General features: G+C 42.2%; 1 protein-coding gene across 1 annotated transcript in view; it reads right to left on the reverse strand.

Moving 5' to 3' along the window:
• Positions 1-21,104, reverse strand: part of CMIP (c-Maf inducing protein) — a 128,375-nt gene that overhangs the window by 14,251 nt on the left and 93,020 nt on the right. The window contains exons 4-13 of the mRNA XM_085071471.1: positions 20,043-20,204; positions 18,851-18,892; positions 16,111-16,173; positions 14,558-14,638; positions 11,476-11,579; positions 10,804-10,908; positions 9,662-10,015; positions 2,137-2,202; positions 1,030-1,056; positions 535-583 (exon numbers count right to left, since the gene is read on the reverse strand). Coding sequence (XP_084927597.1) covers positions 535-583; positions 1,030-1,056; positions 2,137-2,202; positions 9,662-10,015; positions 10,804-10,908; positions 11,476-11,579; positions 14,558-14,638; positions 16,111-16,173; positions 18,851-18,892; positions 20,043-20,204 — 1,053 coding nt within the window. The remainder of the gene's footprint in view (positions 1-534; positions 584-1,029; positions 1,057-2,136; positions 2,203-9,661; positions 10,016-10,803; positions 10,909-11,475; positions 11,580-14,557; positions 14,639-16,110; positions 16,174-18,850; positions 18,893-20,042; positions 20,205-21,104) is intronic.

Consider the following 21,104-nt stretch of genomic DNA (forward strand, 5'->3'; position numbering starts at 1 on the left):
AATCAAGAATGACTGTGGGTGAGAGGTTCCCTCTGAGTCAGCCAAAGCTGATGATGCTGAACAGGCTCTGAGTGCAGCTCTGAAGCTGCAGCCACCACGAAGCTGCAGCAGCAACTCTCACCCCAGGAACTCACCTCCCACCCCCTTACTGCTGCCAGGTCATGAGAATTATGGTCATTTGCACACAACAGAGCTGAAACAGCTATATAAAATCTGTTATTTGTAAGCTGCATGGATCCATGGATTTTGTTTCCCTTTTTTTTTGTACGGAAGATGAAAAGCTCTGAGTGATCCCAGAGAGTGGGAAAATCTTGCTGGTTGCAGTTTACTGAAGGACATCACCTGATGCCAGACAAGGAGGTGACAACACATAGACCTTACACATAAACCACCCTGAGTGGCCACAGCTCCTTAAGAGACTTCAGCAGAGTAAAACCACATGGTGTTTTGGAAAAAATACTTAAGGAGAGATCTGAACAAGTGCATTTGCAATCCCTCCAACTAATACTCTGTGGAAACTGCCAACTAACTTACTTCTTGCCTTGGGTCTTCTGCAAATCTCTGAATCACATATTTCAGCTCCCTGAAAAAAATAAGAGTAAGGACAAGAATAAGCAGTTGCTGGTTGCAGTATTCACACAAGTGTCACATTTCTTTTGAACAACACCTAAAATTATATGTATTCATGCACTTTAGAGAGAAACAAGTTGAACTCCTTCCCCAGGAAGGAAATACAATGCCTAAAAGTGATTAGCAAGGACAGTGTCTGTTCACAATAGCCTAGAAAATGTTTCAGAGATGTTCACTGACAAACTCCTTTGCAAATTCTATCAGCACCCAGTGGCTTTAGGCCTTGGGCTCCTGCTAACACAGTAAATTACAAAGAAAACTTTTTATTGCTAACAGAACATGCTTACAACCCTTCACAGATAAAAGTCATTAGAGACACAATACTGAATAATGTATCATTGCTATTATTGACTAGTACAAGTATTTATTCAATAAAACAAAGGAGTCCCAGAAACTTACTTTGTGAATTTCTCATGTGCAAGAGCCCTGAAATTTAAAACAGAAAACAGAAGCATATGAGGATCTGAGAGAAGGAAGAGAGGGGAAAAAAAGCCAAAAAAACCAAACAAGCAATTTTCAGTTCTTTCCAGATAATAAAAGGATTTGCTAAGCAACTGCAGCACATAAGACAAAAAAAAAATTTCAAAAAATCAGATAAAGCCTCTTTCATTAACTTAGGGGGGAAAAAATTACTTGGAACAAACCTTACAGCTTTTCTTGAGTCTGTCTTAGACAAGGCTCTGACTAATGTCAATGGGAGCTATGGTTCAGAAGAAAGTAAAAGACTTACAATACCACTATATAATTACAAGCAGAATTTTGGCTACCTCCAAGAGCCAGGTGAATTCTTTAATTGCAATGCAATTAGGGTATGGTCGCAGCTAATTAGCATCATACATCAGTAAAGCAATTAATGGTCATTTTGTGAAATGCCTTTCATCATGTTATGGTTCACAACCCCCCAGGACTCATGTTTGACTTAGGTAATGATGTCTCTGCTACCTATCTCCAAGCTCCCACTGTAGCCCAGGTAACCTGGCATGGAGGATTAGACCTCTGTGATTCAAGACATCAGGTCATTAGGGGATGTGATAAGCCAGCAAATTGTACAATTACAGGTTGTCATTTTTGTCTGTGGAGGTCTGCATTTGACAAACACCACTGCTCATTAACAGGTTTCCGAGGGAGCTTGGCTGATCCGTAGGGCAGCTTCTTCATTTAGTGCCAAATACAAATGACAGGAGTCTCTGTGACGCCAGTGAAGCATCCTCCTCCACTAAATCTCTCACTTTGCTCTCCTCCTCACCAGCTTGCCTTCCCTTCCTGTCTGCCTGTCTCTAGCTAACCATATTTCTCTTCGGGATCATCTGAGAGAAATGGGGAAGGAAGCTGAACATGGGGAGGTCTTCACATCCCTCTGCATCAGCCAAAATCAACTCCAGTTTCTAAATCAATACTAGAGCCACAAAGCTCCTATTACCATCAGCTTTTACTTGACGTATATTTCACCATAAAAAAACCAGTAACAAGAATAAGCCAGTAAATATTAAGACAGTGCAAACTCACTCCTTGGGAAATGGGATAGGTTGAAGCAAGCTGGCCAGGGCTGGTCTCCAGTCATCATAGTCTGACCTGCAAAATGAACATTTTGTTAATAGGTTACCAGGTTTTGAATATGGTTTGTCAACAGTTAGTGCAAGGAGTTAAAAGCTTTTTACTGTGGGCACCACCAACCTTTCTGGTTTACTGAAACACTCTCAAGATCTACAGTGACATTTCCCTTTCCACTTTTCAGCACATTCTCCATTGAGGCACAATAAATCTGGTATTTACAGTGACCTCCAGAGAGGCCTTCTTTATGGCAACTTCAAGACATTCGCTGTTTGTGAAACCTGTTGACATTTAATCACTAAGTAATACTTCCATCTAAGTTGGTAGAGCAATTACCAGTCCATTGCTATTTACAGCCCCTGTCTGCATTTAATTGGAACTTTTCTTTGTTGTTGAGACATAAGCCCATTTGTAAAAACAAAGATACCAAATCAGCACCAAAACAGGGCAGAGAACCCACCTGCCAAAGCCCAGACTCTCTGAGTCCCATTAGTAACTCAGAAGTGAATCTCATATAGGCTGAAACACCTGGGGATGTCTGCAGAAGCAATGTAGGTAATTCTGCCACCTCCTCTTAGTGCTGCTACGCTTTGGATTTCAGTGTTAAAAACCAGATTATTGGCTGCAGCTTACTGGAAACTTGGCACAGAAATGTGGTGTGTCTTTGGGAAGGAACGAAGTGTAATGTTCTCAGATGGACAGTATCTACTGATAGCATGAGAGACAGACAACATATGCACAGGAACTGTTCCAAAAGAATGCAGTTTTGCACAGGGAAAGTTCTAGCCCAGAGAAATTGAAGATGGATGCATTTCCAAAGTCTCATCCATCTTTCAAACCACATAAACCAGAAATGTCCATAAACTAATAACCCACATCATGTGGGACAGTCCACAAAGATGTGTTCACAGATGAAGAAAATTTAAATGCATGAGAAGGGTATTCTTAAGAAGCAACATGCAGAGAAGTTTAACTTAATTGGAGAATCATGATGTGAAAATCAACCAGGGAAGCAGTTATCACTTGCCCAAGAACAGTATGAGTTCAGCTTACACAAATGTGCAATATCTCATGCAAGCAACCAACCCATGAGTGCCACTGTGACCTGAATGTGGTTTAGTGTATTAAAAACCAGAACAGCACATGTGAAGTTACAGTAATTGAAAAATGAAACCCTGTGCCCATGCCAGTGGTGGCAGAACCCAGTGAACCCAGTGAACCTGATTTTCTCCTCCACCAAAAATTCTGTTCTCAGGTCTAAACTAGGGGCAACCCTAAGACAAGGGGTGCCACACAAACCTAAAGTGAGTGTGAGTCAACCACAGCAAGAGCATTCTGTGATCACCCATTCCTGAGGTTCTTTCCAGAGACAAAAAGTCCCTTACCTGCTTAGCCACTAAACAAATAAGGAGGATGATCAACTTTGTTTAATGTCTCAGAACAGTGAGACATGAAGCAAGATTTCACTACAGGGGCTGTTTTTCCATTTAGTCAGTGTAAAGTGAGTATCATGAAACACCTGAGGATGGGGCTTGTCATAGAAACTGAAATAAAGCAAGGAAACCTCTGACACAGCACCTCTAAGATGAGCTCTCCCAGTTCTTTCAACAAAGTTTTGATTAATTAAAGCTCTCTACAAAATTATTTGTAGTTTCTGACCTACAGACACAATAAAAAAGGATGGTGACACAGAGCTCTGACCTGGGCTCAGGTTCAGCTGAAAGTCTCATTTAACTCTCTGCAGGAGAGAGCTGATGCAACGTATCTAAAGCTGCAGCCCTGAGAAATGCCAGAGGTCTCTCACCACATAGTCTGGGTCTCACTAGGTGTGAGAACATAGTCCAGACATTTTATTTTATTTTATTTTACATACCCCTTGGGAATTCCTAGCTGAATTTATTCTAAAAACAACACATTTTTATTGGTAGATCCGAACAACTTTAAAATCAGATTTTTGAGCAAGGGAGACTTGGAAGTCAAAGGCTGAGTTAGAAAATTTGAAGGTGTTAAAGGTGCTTCATATCGGGAAGCACAGGAGATACAGCACCTACAAATCTTTTCCAACAGAAGCTTAAAAGCTGAGACCCATTTTGAGGCTTAGCTCCTGTGACATCTCAGGTTAAGTGTTACACCACTGAAGTTCCTTCTTGAGCAATCTGGAGAGTTGTGATTACTAATAATATGAACCAATCAATTTTTCATGGCTGATCTTCAAAGGAAATTGCCAAGAGTAAGAAAAAAAGCTGTTTTGTAATAGATGAAACTGCAGACAGAATTAGACAGTATCACTCTAACTTTTCTTGAAGCTGGGGAGCCTCCATCTGCAGGGCATGTCTGGGAGAAAGCAGTGAAAATAAACCACAGTCTGCTTCCCAAGGAAGGGAAGGGAGGGAAGGAAGGAAAGGAAGGAAAGGAAGGGAGACTGTCTCCTATGAAATATATAAAATTTGGTCACATGAGTAGGACCTGAACATAAAATCTGCACAGCCTGTAATCCCTTCAATCTGAGCTAAGAAACATGAAACAAGCATAGCATGGGAATAAAACTGAACTACTTATTAAAAGCCTATGGTGTTTCTCCTCCTCCCACCTATTCCCTTTTCAAAAACATTTTCCTTCTGCCTGTGCTCATCTCATCTGCACCCTTCTTTCATTTCAGGCAGTTGCTTTTTTCTTTTCTTCCTATTTTTTTTTTCTCAGTCCATTCAAAGCTCCAACACAAGACAGAAGTGTTTGAAGCAGGGAAAGAAAGGGAGATGGATTAGTTCTGGCTGCAGTTAACAACCACTGCAATGAGCCAGACAAAGAGGCTGGGCCAGGAGAAAGAGGGAGCACAGAGCTACAGGGAGAGCTTGGGACAGAGCCTGTGACAAAGTCCCTTCCCAGCTCTTCAAAGGGCGCTGGGCTCAACACTCATCACACAGCTCAAATCCCAGGACTGGCCTTATAAAAGAGGGAGAACAACTCCCTGGCTCTGATTTTTGCAGGATTTGCAATTCTAGGCTGCAGCCCGACCTGCAGGTCCCTGGGAAGAGCGTGAGGGTCACGGAGCCAGGTGGTGACATCTGTCAGAGCCATCACCTGCCACTGCACACAGCCTCGCTCACCCCAGAACCTGTCCTAGGGGATTGGCCACAACACAGGACAACCATATTAATTAAATAATCCCTGACTGCAGTGACTTTGCCTCTGGGCCATCATCGCTCTTGGCCTGCCAACATAATACATTTTCCTTCCCCGGGATCACCTTTCACCAAAATGAAAACCTGCCCGCATGTCATGTGCGGCACAAACAATCCAAAACATACGAGCAGCCCAGGGCAACCCCGATAAACATGACATAAGATAATCCACTTGGGATATTCAGAGCATGCCACTGACCTATTGGGGAATGCAGAGCAGGCAGGGGAAGCTCCAGTGGGTGCTTGTGTTTGGAAAGCCATCGGTCTCATCTCTGAGACACTGCAAGCCCCAAGTCCTCGGGTTTTGGAGGATAATGAAGAGACAAGAGCAACTACTTGGAAGCAGCTTTTTCTCCAGACTGAGCAGATTGACAAGATATCCTCTGTTGCCAGATAATAATAAGATGACCAAAGCCCTCCATATATCTGATCTCTTCTTTCCCTGGCTCTAGGTCCAATTCCCTGAATTGTATGATGTAAGGTTTAGCTCAGGGTGCCAGGGCAGGCTGAGAAAAAGCCTCATCAGACTCCTTGTCAGTATAAAGCACAGCAAAACAGTGAGGTGCCTTTTCATGCTCAGCCTTCTTTGGAGATGGGCTTGTTTGTGTTTTTCAAAAGAAGAAAATTTAGCTCCATTGGAAGACCCTAGAAAGACCCTGACTGCTGAGAACAGAAATGGTCTCCACTGCTCACAGTTGGCATGGAAGCATCAGGAAACTGCAATACAAAGTTGCCCAAAACAGGTTGTGACATTGGCCCCAGAGAGGGGTACAAGTGTCTGGACATCTGGATGGAGCCTTGCCACTACAGGCAGCCATGGAAACAAGAAATAACACAGACAAAGGGTAACAGCTTATGATACAACACCATCACAACTTCCCAAGAGGGGTCTGCTCTCTGAGCCAGCTGACCTTGCTATCTGTTGGCCCAGATTTCACTGCAGACAGATGAAGTGTTTCCCCACCCCCTGGAACCAGTGGGGTCCTTCAGGTGAAAGAAGACTTTTAAGTCCTCCAGCCCAGGGAGAGGACACATGGCCCCTTCTACTGCAACTTTCTCTAACCATGGTTGTGCTGCTCAAGCACAAGTTTGGCTTGAGAAAGTACAAGACATTCCCAAATGCATGGAAACATTAATGTGAAAGTAGGAGCTGGGCAGTGCTGAGCTGTTCTCAGAGCCTCCTAATTTACTATCATGAACAGAAACTTTTCAATTCATTTAGTGCATTTTCTATGCACCAGTTTAAGACTTGCAGCATTCAGGAGGCATTGACTGGTGTCAGTAACACTATCAGAGTCCAGAATGAGTTACAGAATATTGACCCAGAAGTTTGATCCACTTTTGAGTGCAGGACCAAACTACCATGTTCCCCCAGAGACTATGTCTCCTTTAAAATCTGCTCAGACTTTGGGTCATCTGTCAACATCTTTAAAATCATGATTTTCTGATTCCATTTTAGTATGCAATAGTTGTGTTTTGTTACTCAACTACACTGGAAAAAGGGTCAAAGACATTCTAGGTGCTGTAACAGCCCCACAGATGAACTTTCTAAACTGCCCTTTCAGCCTTCTGTGCAAAAAGTGAAGTATTACTGTGATTAGTAAATAACATCTTCATCAATATTACAAGTGAGCTTTCTCCCCCAAAAAGAAAGTATTGTGTAAGAGCTAGGTGAACAATAAAATGTCCTCTGTTGAAGCTACTGTTGAGAATTCTTATTTGCTAGACTTCCAATAATTAAAATCTGCCTAAATAAATTACTCCCTGCTGCCCTAAATTAATTATGTAAAAAAGATATCATTGCTGGTGACTCTCTTGTTTTGATGATGATACTGAGTCAGACACCTAAAAGAACAATCAAACTCAATGCTAAGCATCTTATTTATGTTTGGCTTACCAGTGATATTAATAAGAACATTATTTTAGTGAATGCCCGCTGAGAGCTCAGCTCCTGGATAGCAGTTGTTTTATAATTAATGTTTTCTTCCTACTGGCATGTTCTTCAACTCTCTTTCTTCATATTCTCGGATTTTCAAAGTACAGTAATAGTATTTCATGCAACACAAACCCTTTGTTCAAGAAGAGTTAGAGCATGAAAGTAATCAGCATCACAACAGCATTATCTTGTATTTTTGTTAATAACCACAAGCCCTTCCAGAATGCTCTTCCATCACTGGTTTCAACATTTAAAAAACAACACTGAAAATCTTTACCTATGTTTTACAAATAAGGAGAATGTGGCATTTTTAAGTGACTTATCTAAAACTTCCCAGTGAGCCAGTGTCAGAATCAGGAGCAGAACTTAGTTCTGCATTACTGCTTTCAGGACCAGAAAAAAAAAAAAAAAAAAAAAATATCAAGAGATGAACAGGAGTGGAAGGGAACTCGAATGGAACTCCAGCCATGGCTCTGCCCTAGAAGCTGCCCTATATTCTCACAGGTTGTGATTTCTCAAGCAGGGTGTGGGTTCTGGCAAGGCATTCTGCGGAGTTGCACCAGTTCTGTGGTATCACTGGTCCCTCACTGTGCACATCCTGTGGGTTTCACCCTGCAGAACTCCTGCAGAACAAGCAGAAAAAGGGCCCAAAGCTGCCCCACACCTACAGTGCCTGTAACAGTAACACATACCCATTTTCATAGTTGCTGCTGAACAACTTGATTTCTAAAAATACAGCAAACACATCCAAAAAATAGATTATTTTAAGGTATGGAGTGAAATGAGCTCTTTGCGTAGCAAATTATATGAAAATTGAGACCTGGCATACCAAATGTTTAAAATGTGGAGAGACTGGGAGGAAGAACATGCCCCTTTGTGAATTTGTTTATAAGTGTGTGTCAGCTGCATGATGAAACCAAAACCGTCAATGCTCGGTGAGTCAGCATCCAAACCAGCATCAGGACTGGGAGAGTGCACAGTGTTTATGGAAAACAGGGAGAGTCAAGGGGACAGGAATAAATACATGAAGTGTTCAATGTAGCACCTGGGTGAGTGGAGCCCCCAGATGAAGCAGACTCAGATGCTTTGCCTTTTTAATGCAAACATTTTTAAAGGCAGAAGAGCCTAGGCCACAGGGGGAAAAAAAGATAAAATTAGCTTTCAAAGCAACTTCCTGCTCAAGAATCTAATGGGAACAGTATCCTGTATTCACTTGTCCTGTCTCCAGTTTTGAATGAATGCCTAAGTAATTGCAAGTCAGCTGTGCAGTGAGTGGAAGAGTGATGTTGCAAATTTGTAGTACGGATTTTGAAAAAAATGAAAATGTGGGACAAAACCTTCACAAAATCCTCCATCACAGCAGTTTAATTAATTCCTTGAGAGTGCACCCCCAGATGTGCATTTGTCTGCAGTGTAGACACAAGCTTATGGCTCACAGCAGAGTCCAAATTTCACCCACCATCTCTTGGATTCTAAAAAAGCCAACTATTGCTTCATTAAGCCTTACACTGGTTACAAACAATTAATGTAGAAGTTTAACAGTTTGCCACACGACATACTGCAACTCAGTACCAGAGCTGGCCATCAAAGCCAACAAAGTTGTTTTACTGTACTTGTATTACAAGCTTCCATTCTGCAGTTCATCTTTTGTGTTATTCCTTTTCATTTATTTATCCAAAGTAAAACAAGCTTTTCCTGAAGAACATTTTCCTTTATATTCCTGTTTAAGATATTCTGAGGATTTGCCTCCCAGGAATCATCTTGCCATCATTTTGTAAAGACTATTTGAACACCCATTTCCTAATACATGCCCACTGTAGCAAAGCAACTGGACAACAAATAGAGATTCCATTCTTATACAAGAAAATCTGAATAAGTCATAAAACTTCTACAAACACATGAAGGGAGAACATCTAAGGGAACAATGAGAACTTTATCCAACTCCTGCTGAAGTCAGGGCAGTGGTGCTGCCTATCACTGCACAGGCATTGAACCTAGCACAGCTTTTTCTAGCTCTGTCCCAGGCCAGCCCAAGAGCCCTCGAGGAGACAAATGGTTTTTTAAAATTATTTTTGGTGGGCAAGAACAACAACAGAAACCACTGGCACCAACATCCTGTCTTCTGTAAAATGCCTGAGGCTCACTGTACAAATAAGCTTTCCATTTTCATCTTCCTAACACTATTTTTAGAACATCTTGCCAGTGCCAGATGCCTCTTTCAAAGGCTGGACTCTCCAGAGCCAGAGTTAAGATTTACAACCACGTGCTGGCTAGCCACAGATGTTGAAGACAACAGGCCTGTGGGAAAAGCCCCCCATTGTCAAGATGATTGTTCAGAAAGCCATTCCAAGCCGTTACTCACAGCATCTTGAGAATCTCCACGTAGCAGCCCAGGATCCTGTCAGCCTGGGCGCTCAGCTCAATGCTCATGGTGCTGCAGGTGGGACTGACCATCAGGCAGTCGATGAGGTTGGGCTCGCTGTCGTTGCCAACGCTGGCTGTCATCTTCTGGTTGGCGGTGTTGTTGCGCTCCACTTCCACATGGATCTCGTTGGAAGTGACGATGACAGGTTTGAGACGGGATTCAGTCAAGGTGGCCTCCTGAGAGACCAGGTCAGGACTCGTGTGGAGAAGGCGGAGGGGGAGGTTGGGCTTTCGGTCGCACTGCTGCTGGCAGCCGTTCCGAATTTCCTTCAGGCTTGGCGAATTGTCCCGGCTGGATTTTAAAAATAAACAAATAATCTCAGTGGACAGACATACCAGCAGAGAGCGGGAGAGAGAGTGCAACATTGAGAAGCCACGATTTTTTGCAATTTCCCTCTTCATTTCGCCCCAGCCCACCGGATGGCTTTCTTCCGTGTAATCGGATTGCTGAAATCAATTAAAAACATTAAAAGGCTCCAACAGGACTGTTCTGAAGCCCCTATTTCACAAAGACTTGAGCTTTTCATTACTCTAATTGACAGGCCAGCTTAGTCTAAAGGTGAACTTTCCTGTCGAAACTGTGCAAAGCTGTAACAGAATCCATGCCCAAGTATGTATCTGGCTATAGTACATGCCCAGACATTTGTCTGCAGCCCTCGTGCCTGGAATTTGTGTTGGACACTGAGCAGCCCCTGTCCGTGCTCTACCATGAGGAAAGTCAGATAGGCATAAACAAACATGAAACACAGCAGAGGGGAACCCTCAGTGTCTGCTGGAAACTGGCTCGTGTGTCAGGAACTGCCGAGTCTATTTTGCAGTAAGTGAGGAATCAGATTTTCCACAATAACCGAGACAGTGTTGTGAAACCAGCTCGGGTTCAAAGCTGCAGATACACAGGGATTTACACACAGTCTCTTCTCTAAGGTCTCAGCCTTGCCTTTACTCACTCCTTTGGTGAGTATCAGGGAATGAAGGTTCAGCTTCTTTCAGGTTTTCTAGCACACCCATCTCACACTGATCTTGTTTAGCAGTGCCATGGGTTTGGATGTAACATGTGTTCAGCTGGGAATTCATACTGACCTGTTGATGAATTCCTCATAACAGGAATAAATGGCAGCTAAGCAGACAGCTACAAGATTTGGCAGGACCCTGGGATGTGGGCACTGTCCCGTTGGACCATGCATGCTGAAAAACAAAAAACAAGATGACAGCGTGGCGAGGAAGATTTCTGTTTACAAAACCAGTCAGACAGAACGAGGTGTCAGACCTGGATAGGCATTCCTGGGGCCTCTTCAGAAGGGCCACAGCAGAGAGATATTTTAACCCTGTAAACCCAATGGCCCTATTTATGAACAAGGCTAAGCCAAATCATCAGTTTAATCCATGTGGTATCCCTACAGTCTTCCCAAAATCTCATGCATTGAGTGAGCATTATGAGATCAAAAGTTAATCTGAATCATTCTGCAGAGGCTTTGAGTCTAAATGTGTAAGAAGAATGTACATTAGGCAAAGTCCATTTGCTTGCAGTGTCCAAGTAGGCAGAAACTCCAGCCTTAATCGAAAATTAGCATTTTTTAAAAGAGACTTCAGCAGCATCACCTGATGAATTCCAATATACTTGCTGTTTGCCAGTACCAAAAAGTACCAGCTACTCTTAACAGCCAGAAAAGAGATAAAGCAGGGTTGGGAGAAGTAACACACCAAATCATGGATACACAATTGGAAATATGCCCATAAAAAAAATTAACTAACCTGTGAATAAATTTCTTCACCACCTCCATTCCAGCATTCAGCTCGTTCAAAGACAGAATGTACTCCTGAGTAAAGAGCCGCAACCGAGGGCACTTCCCAAAATCCTGTCCAAGAAGGAGAGACTCGGTGAAGATGGTGAATGTACATCGAAACTGTGGGTTTTCAAAAGAAACCAGCTCAAACACAACTGAATTCACACTACAATTATGCTGACAGCGTCAAGAGAACAGCATCTCTGCACACTGAAGTAATGTACTCCCTGCTAATAATGACAGGCTTTCCAATCTCTTCTCTCCCTTACACCCACTTTGAAAATAAAGATCTGTTTAATGAAACAAACAGCTAAAAAAAAAATCTCACCCACACTTACATTTGTTTTGCACATTTCACTTTATTCTTGTGTTTCAAAATCAATTTTTTTGTTTGGCGCTTTTGCTTCCACTCTTAACTGCTGATTTTTAGAAATAAAACTCAAAAAATAATATTTTTCCACGTTTGGCGTGATATATATTCTGTTTTTAGAGAAAATCATTTTGACATGCAATCAATAAGCAATCAAGTATAAAACCAGAGATCAGTTTCTTCTCCAAGGATTTTACTCCAGCTACAACGTGAATTTGACAGGTGAGCTCAAGAGTCGCTTTCTTTAAATCCTGCAGTCAGAGAGGCACCTGCTAACTGAAATCCTGCATCTCCTCACATCACCTGCTATTTTTACATGTGAAAGGAGTAAATTCTGCTGTCTGGTGAGTGTTATTCCACAGCACATTTCCTCACATCTACACAGGTGTAACCTTATTACACAGGTGTTGCAGAACTACAGAGCTGAATTTCCAAGTGGGGAACAAGGTCCACTGAGGACAAACAAGCATTCCCAGTCATCCCTCCAGCAGCTGCCTGTGGAAGTTATCCTGAAAAAAACACATGGCAACTGAAATTTTAAAGAAATGCCACAAATGGTAATGAACTAGTGGTGGTCTGTAGAAGGGATGATAAATTCCCAGAGCACTGAAACCTTCTGTTAACTCATTTTGGTTTCAGGAATGTCTGCAGCACAATGTGTATTAATATCTGATAAGCCAGAAAAAATGACCAAAAACTTCCAGGTGTCCTAACTGAAGTTGGACTCAAAGTCCAAGAGATCATACAGAGGATGCCATTGCTTATCTCTGTAAAATAAAATATCTCTCTGAATAGAATATGATGTCCTGTGCCATACTGAATACAGAACCATACACACTACCATTATTGTTTGCTCAAAAAAAGAAAAAAAAAGCGAAGTGCTTATATTCAAGTATTTGGGCTGAGTCTAGAAACAGCTGAAACCCAGAGGTTTGGGAGGTTGCTGAGCACTCCCCAAACAACTCAGCACACAACAGCCTCCAGTCCTGCACCTAACCGGTATAATCAGCAAGAAAAAAAACAATCCTTGTTGTTTTGAGATGTCAAAATCTTAGACAAATGAAACACTCTTTCCCCATTTTATAAGTAAAAAACTGTGGAACAAAACTTGGTGGGAATTTTCAAAGGCCACACAACAAACTGGAGGCAAAGGTGGGAAGAGCCAGCTCTGTTTCCTGCCCCAAGGACTGCACAGGGCCTCCTGAGGTGATGAAGTTCAGTGTCCCCCTAAAGAGTAACTTCATTTACCTGCACACACACACACATTCTCTAAAGGACTATTCAGTACAGAAGTCCCGAGAGAGTGGTAAAGTGCCCAAATCCACTCCAATTAATACCTGACACCATAAATTCTCCGGCTACACGCTGCGGTACAGACATGTTGATTTTCAATCTGCAAATGTTAAGTATGGTAAATATACCCAATTCTCTGAAGCTAACCAAATACAAGCATTACACTATGCATTTAGATTTTATTTGAGACCCCTCAAGAGCTCTGGATGCTTTAAAAAAATCAGCCTGGAATCCAAGAATAACATTTACAGAATATTTCACTGAACACTACAGAATATTCAAAAATGTTTACATGTCTGCAGAGTGCTGGCACAGAGCCAGGAATATGACCTTTTTGCCATCTTGGGTTTTCTACCTAGTTCTGTAAACTCAGGGAGTTAAATAATGAGATTGGAAAAATAAGAAATGTGAACGGTTTTCTACTGGGCTCATGCTAATCACAGCATGACAATGGATGGTCTCTAAAATTATATGTTAGTGAAAAGAAGTTGATTATGAAGTTACAGAGGTTCATCCTTGAGATCACAGCTGAATCAACTGCCTTAAATATTTTATTTTATTTATTTGCTGTTCTTTGCCACAGCATTGTGAAGAAAGACCTCTTCATGTAACTTAAAAACCATGGCAGGAAATTTAATATGCCACAAAAGCTGGAGAGCTCATAAATACCCCAGAGCTCTCTTAGGAAAGGAGTATGGATCATGTAAGAATATTTTCAGAGTTTGAGGGAGGAGAATCTGGTCTAGGGTGGAGAGAGCAAAGCAGGGCATTTATTTCAAACACTAACAAGGGATTGATCAGCAATGAGAAGATAGAAAGTCTGGGCTAGAACAGCCATAAAATGACAGAGTACCTAAATCCTGCAATGAGAAGGAAGAATAATAGCAGAAAAGCGTAAGGATATTCAGGAAACCTCCTAAGTAAGAACTCACTGGACATGAGCCTAAAGAAAAATGGAAATCCTGAGAGCTGGCAGTGTGTTAAAGAAAAAGTGTCGAGGTCCCCAGCTCAAAATCAACAAAGTCCCCATTCTGATTTTGTTATTTATTTGATTTTAAACTGTTCTGACTGCAAGGACGGCATGCAGGGAGTACATAAGGAGCCAAGGGCCAGGTGGGAGAGAGCTGGAGCTGCATCTGCTGGCACTGCTGCCAAAAGAAAAATCCCTCAGAACATGGCCTTGCTTAGAAGCTCTTGAGAATCCCACTGAAAGCTTATTAGTTCTGCATTGATGAAGTAACACACAATTACATGCAGCAGTCACCATTTGGGAGCCCAGATTTATATACCACAGCGCATTACCGGCAACAGAACAGCTGCTGATCACAAAAGACAGGGCAGTAAAACTTCCCCAAACTGCTGGAGCTCCTGTGGCAGGAGCACTCACCATGTTGTGTTTGAGAATCCTCTGTACCACCGGGGTGAACACCTCGATCACCACCATGGACCGCGGGCGCTCTCGGCAGTGCTGCAACGAGCAACAGGGCATTGTGTGAGCTGCAGCAATTATGGAGATGTGTCTCCCCAACTTCACACCCCACGTGTGGATTGCCTCAAGATTAACAAGATCCAAGGGCTAAATTAATCTTTTCTGAGAGTAAGGTACTTGTAACACTGCTTGTCCCTATGGACTTGCTGGCATCTAGCAGAAGACTCCCATGGGAGCTCACAAACTACAAACTCCCTTCCCTGTTGCCTGTTCTTCCAAAAACTCACACCGGTGTACATTTTGGGGTCTTACACCCCTTTTGTAAAATTCAGTTGAAGACTGCCAACAGTTTTAAAAGGAAAGAGGTTGGGGACAGGAAGGGATGTTCACACAGGCAGTGTAATGGCACAAACCTCCTTTCTTTGGGATCCAGGCTAAAAACCTGTGGTGGACCTTGGAAGGTAGCAACAACCCACTCTTCCATCACAGGATAAAAACCTGTGGTGGACCTTGGAAGGTACCAACAACTCACTTTTCCATCACAGGATAAAATATACAATCATAATCTATCAGTCAGAGTAATTTAGGTTGGGAAGGACCTTTGAAAGTCATCTGGCCCAACCCCCTGCTCAGTGTCAATTTTGAAGATAAATTCTTCTTTTCACTACCCTGTTCACTTCAGTTCTGGGAAGTCCATAACCTGGTTCCCTTCCTGCAACTGTACGCAGCCCATGCCACACATTTACAGACAATTAGGTGTCCATCTCTGATGGGCATCAAAAATAGAAAAAAACCCCAAATCAGCAATAAAAATGCATTGAGTCTGAGGCTACAAATGGCCTAAGAATGCTTATAAAAATGCAAGCCAGAGGAGTTTCTGTAACTTGACTCAATTTCTGTAGGAAGAAGCAGCTGATTAATAACTCTGGATGGGAATTACAATCAGCATCCAGAATGTTTGACAAATGCATACCCAGGCATCAGAAAGCAAACTTAAGCAGACTTGAAACTGAAACACAAACAGGCCTCAGGAAAAGTAGTATTTTTAAATCCACAAGGTCTGCAATCCAAAGTACTCAAAACTTTATGGAAAGGATGCAAAATGCAGCACAAGCACGGATTTACCAGAATAGAGGATGGGTCCTTATGATGTTCCCACTGCCATTACCCAGTGACAAAATACTGTAAGGGCTGAGTTACACACATCTGAACACAGTGGCTCCAATGATTTCTGCGTTAGCTAAACAGAACATGCAGTAGGACACCTCTTGTACCCAGACTGAGGTGTGGGAGTCTCAAGATTTTAACTCTCACACAGTATCAGGACAAAACAGTCTGATATACTAAGCATAATGGTGCTGCTCACTATTGCAGTATCATTGCTTGCTGACCATAAAGTGAAATCAATCTGGGCAGGAGGTAAGGAGTTGAAGAAGAAAAACAACCTCCCGTTCAAAGAATGACATTCATATACAACCATGAGATTTCAGAAAGGAAAGCTGTTCTGATACCTTGCAGAAGAATTCACAGAGGTCAGGAGGAGGATGGTTGTTTTCCAGCAAAGGTGCAATTGCCTTTAAAAAGAAAGGGAAAAAAAAAGAGAAAAATTCAATTACAAGTTGGAGTAAGCATACCACAGGGACGTATTTTTGTTGGGGGTATAAAAGCTCACTTTTAGAAAAGGGCAAAAGCATCAATAAAGAAATTAGAGGAGGGCTGTATGTTTATTTTACAAGTAAGTTCAAGCACACCTCTGTTATGAATCCTCAGGAAAACTTTGCTTTTAACTACATCAGTATAAATACATAAAACAGGCAAAGGAGTGCAATGCTTATAAGGGTTTAAATGGAAACAGGAGCAGACCAATTGCTATATGACGTAAAAAAGCCAGGGTGAATTCAGCTCACCATTTCAGTTAGAATATCCCCCTGAAAGAAAAAACTGAACACCACCACACACATACACATATCCTTTGTGGAGGAGTTAAAGCTCTTTTTTGTAAGAAATAGCTCACTAAAAGTAACCTAGCACCGTTCTAACCTGGGAGTACCTTATTTATCAAAATCAAGCATCCAACTTTGTAAAAGCTGAGATCAACCATTCCTCTGTTGCTACGCAAACCAATGTGCTTATCCTGGGTAAATACATTAGAGGTCATACCTGCCACTGAGGGGGTAATGAACTTATGCTGTTGTTGCTTCCTTTGTAAATTAGAAAATGGTACTAGAATAATATATTCTACGTGATGGTGCCTTCGGGCTTTTCCACTCTTCAGCTAAAGGGATTCCCAGTACCCATTTGAACGTAAGACAATGAACACAGCAGCCAGGACATTTTGTATTAAACAACTGAACAACAGATACTTTATCTGGATAGCACCTGGGGTTTTACTAAGGCAGCCTGCTTTGGTTTTTTGCTCTTGCTCTCATGTCCTCATTCAGCCCTGTGAGTCTGCTTGCAATGGCTGTGTTTGCAGCAGCCACTCTCACACACAAACAGGTAAAGATTAGTGTCAATTTTAACAGCAAACCCAAACACATCTGCAAAGCTCTGTCTTGGTTACATATAAGAACCACTAGGTTTCTGGTCATTGTCATGTACCATCCCTTCTGCAAATGTTCACTCCTGCCCTGGTGGTGGCCCAGCCACAGGGGGCTGATGGAGAACACAACCCCATCTAGTGAGGCCAGAACATCCTCACTCCCCATCGAACACCTGAGCTCAAGATCTTTCCTATATCCATCTTTGGGAGGGTTTGCTACAGGAGCTGCCAAACAACAACAGGGACACTCAAGCAGGTCATGGCTCTGCCTCTGTGGTCAGAGTGGAAGAGTGACAGCCTGAAAGGACCTTGTCCTGTGTTTTCCTGATGGGCACTGTGGCCAGCAGTAGACATGTGGTGTCCCACGTTGCCCAGCCGTGGCAACTCGTGAGTTTCCATCCTGAGCAGGAAGGGATTGGTTGGAATATTGATCTGCTCCAGCACCATCCAGAGAAGGAAAGCTGGTCCCATCTGCACCGCCAAGCACTGTGTACTTTCCACATGCTACATAAATACACAGTATTAGCAATACTTTCCAGGAATAGCCCAGGTTATCTGTGTAATGGCAGGGAGCTCTGGATGCCCAGAAACTGCCAGCTCCTTCGTGGCTCAGGCACAACCTACACGAAGGCAGGACTTGAACTGAAGAAGCCATCACCAGAACAGAGGAATAACACAGGCTGAAAGAACCTTGGGAAGCCACCTGGTCTAACTTCCCTGCTCACAGCAGGACCACCTCACATCTTTTTATTAGAAAATCCTCTCTCCCAAACAACCAGGACTACCCTTGGGTCTAGAGTTAAATGAAAGCTACAGCAAAGAAAAGTAAATGCTACTTTAGAAACTTATCTCAGTGGCTGACTCCAGCTAAAGGGTATCTTAAACAGCAGTTAAACATAATTCACACCTACTGGCAGCTACCTGCCACCTTGTCATTTTGCAGAAAGAGTCACGGAGATGTGATACAATTAGGTGGTGGTGAGGCTCCAGATTAGATTACTGGGAAAATCTCCTGGAAATCACCACGGAATGAAATTAAATCACAGTGATGGGGAACCAAGTTCCACCTCTCTGACAGACTGTTGAGATTTTATACTTTGTTTCACAAGCAACAGAGCTGCCACTTGATTCACTTATTTCTATGTCTAAATAAATGTGACCTACAGAAAAGAAAAAAGTTGAAGATGGTATTTTTATAAATAAGTTAGCAGGGGTTTAAACTGTAGTGACACATACACATATCCACACTTCCAACAGCGATCACTTGCTCACATACCCTCAGCAATGGAGATATTCTGTATATGGCAGCATTAGCCCCTCAGGAAACTACTCAGCCTAAGGGTTTTATAGGGCACATCTGGAAATGATGGGGTTTGACTATTTAAAGAATATATAGATATGAATATTGTTCTGTGTAGCCTCCTAAGGAGGCCATTTGGAGAGATTGTTAACACTCAACATGCTGTGCTCTCTCACTCAGGCTGATGAGAAAGCTTTATTGTTATTCATCTATGAAACAGGGAAAGAGAAATGACAAAGCCACACAAAAAATAGACAAATGGTTTTGATTCCTGCCTAAGCTCAGCAGCATTGGTGGAAAGGCTTTCATTTCACATTCGTCCTACTTCACTGGGGCAGAGACAAGCACTAACAGAACTGTTATCAAACAATATAGATCTATCCTCAGCTTTTGACAGAAGGATACTCACCACAATAATGCTCTCGTGGTCTTGAGTGGTTAAGTTGTTGTTCTGAAAGAGTTGAATAGAAAAAGATGAGTGAGCAAAGAGCACTCGAGTTGGTACATCAGTACACACAGTCCTCAGCTGCCACCAGACACAAGCACAAAGGCTCAAGACTCAATTGGTTATTTTCTGAATAAAAAACATGGCATTGAAATCATTCTCCTAAGGAAGGTAGTATACTGCCTGTCATGAAGCGTGGTGCAAACGAGGATGCCAGAGGAGATCTTTTTAAATTGGAAAAGTAAAGTTAGCAATATATTTATTTAAAAGGTTTTCTTAGGACAAGCTGTATGTTTCTACAAGAATTATTAAAAGGATTGTTGTGGCGTTGGATACAATTTGTGGGTAGTAAACTAACTGCCAGTTTTCTTGAAGTTCTTTCTTTAAACACGGTATCAGTAAAAGCCAATAAATTGACTGAAAGTCACCTATGCTACAACCTACATAGAAGAGTTTGCTCTGGGATTTGGGCTTTTTCAGCAGCATGATCCATCCAGAGGTTATAAAGTTGTGAGTTGCTAAGATTTTTGACTACTGCAAGAAAAAACGATAGTAGATTTTTTCCTTATATCAAATCCTTCCACATCAGAACTAAGACATTGAAAGCCTGCATGGCATTACATTTCCTGTCCATGAAAAATTAATTATTTGAAACAGATGTTATTAGGAGGAGGATAGATAATTGTGAAGAAAAATAGTTTTCTTTACCAGAATTAGTAAAAACAAAATAGCTACACAAGTAATGTATTAGTGTGTACGTATATTGGTAAAAATATTATTGGGCATGGAAGCAAAGCCAATGGAAAAAAAGTCAGAGAGCTTTACCACTGACTTCAAATAAGACATGGATTTGACCCATAATAAATTGACCATAGATAATTAAGAAACCAAAAAAACAAAAAAAATCAACCAACCAACCAAAAAAACAAAACCAATAAACTCAAGAAAAATGGGGTTTGTTTTGTTTCTAGAAATCTACCTAACATGGGTCAAATTTTCCTTCTCCCCAGCAAGTGCAAACTCCACTCCAGAGCAGAAGTCACGAGCAGACTCACAGGCAGAATTTTGACAGCCCAAGTTAAAATAAAACCCACCCCCAAGCTTTTAACTGTTTGTGTCTCATCTGCAAGCACCAGGAGCCCTGCTGAGGCCTTACCTCTGAGAGCAGCTTGGAGACAATCTCCAGGGGGGCCTGGTGGATGGAGTCGTCCTGCAGAGGGGACGTCAGTGCCATGTCCACCAGCGTCCGGATCTCCTTCAGCACCACCTCCCAGCGGCTGGGGTTACTCAGCACCTTCTTGTACTTGTAAATCTTCTTCTGCAAGACACACAAAGGGTCACACTGACACCTCCATAAACCCCTTGAATGGAGCTGTGCTTCCTACTGCCCAAACAGGCTGCTTTGTGTCTCCAGTTTTGCTTTTTCTGGTTGCTGGAAAGCTGTACGTAAAACATGTAAATGGACAAGAAAACCTTGTATGTTTAAACCAATTTCTTCTGTGGAAGCAATGAGAAACCATGATTCTTTTCATTTTAAAATGAGTTTTTTAACTCCAGAGCATCTTTCTTTTCATCATCTCCTCTCTCAAACACCATCTTCCTCAGGCTAACAACAGATACCTGCTATTGCACTCTTTCTAAAGCTTAAATTCTTTTTAAGAGACTTATTAGGCAACGGAGAGAGAGAGGCCATAGAAACATCACTCTTACAGATCCTTTATTCTGAATGTAAATTCACATTCAGAATTCATGTAAATCAATTTCACCAAAGCAAAAGAGTCCCATAGACCCAGAGGCTTTTTTTTTTCTCTTGAAAGACCCTGAAAAGTCATGCTGTCACCCTCCAGTTGTAACAGAAGCCAACTTGTTAAGTCTCCAGATCTTCCATACAACAGCTTTTCCATTCTCAAGAACAGCATTCCTGACTGTCCAACCCCATCTGCCCCAGTTCCCTTCATGCCCTGACCATGCCCAAGCTATTTCACCAACAGCCCCATGACAGAGCAGCTGGATAAGCAGAGGACAACTCTTATTCCTCAGCAGCCATGCATCCACAAACAACTGGAACAGAGGCTGCTAAACATTATGAACAGCAATCTTTAGAGAAAACCCACCCACCCAAATTCCAAGAGGTGGCTGGATGGCACTCTACAAGCTCCAGGAAACTATGATGAGTGTTCAAATGCCACTCCTGGAAACAACATAAATGGCACCCAAG

This window comes from Lichenostomus cassidix, chromosome 11 (assembly GCF_008360975.1).
Source record: "Lichenostomus cassidix isolate B80296 chromosome 11, HeHo_3.0, whole genome shotgun sequence".
Lineage (NCBI taxonomy): Eukaryota > Metazoa > Chordata > Aves > Passeriformes > Meliphagidae > Lichenostomus > Lichenostomus cassidix.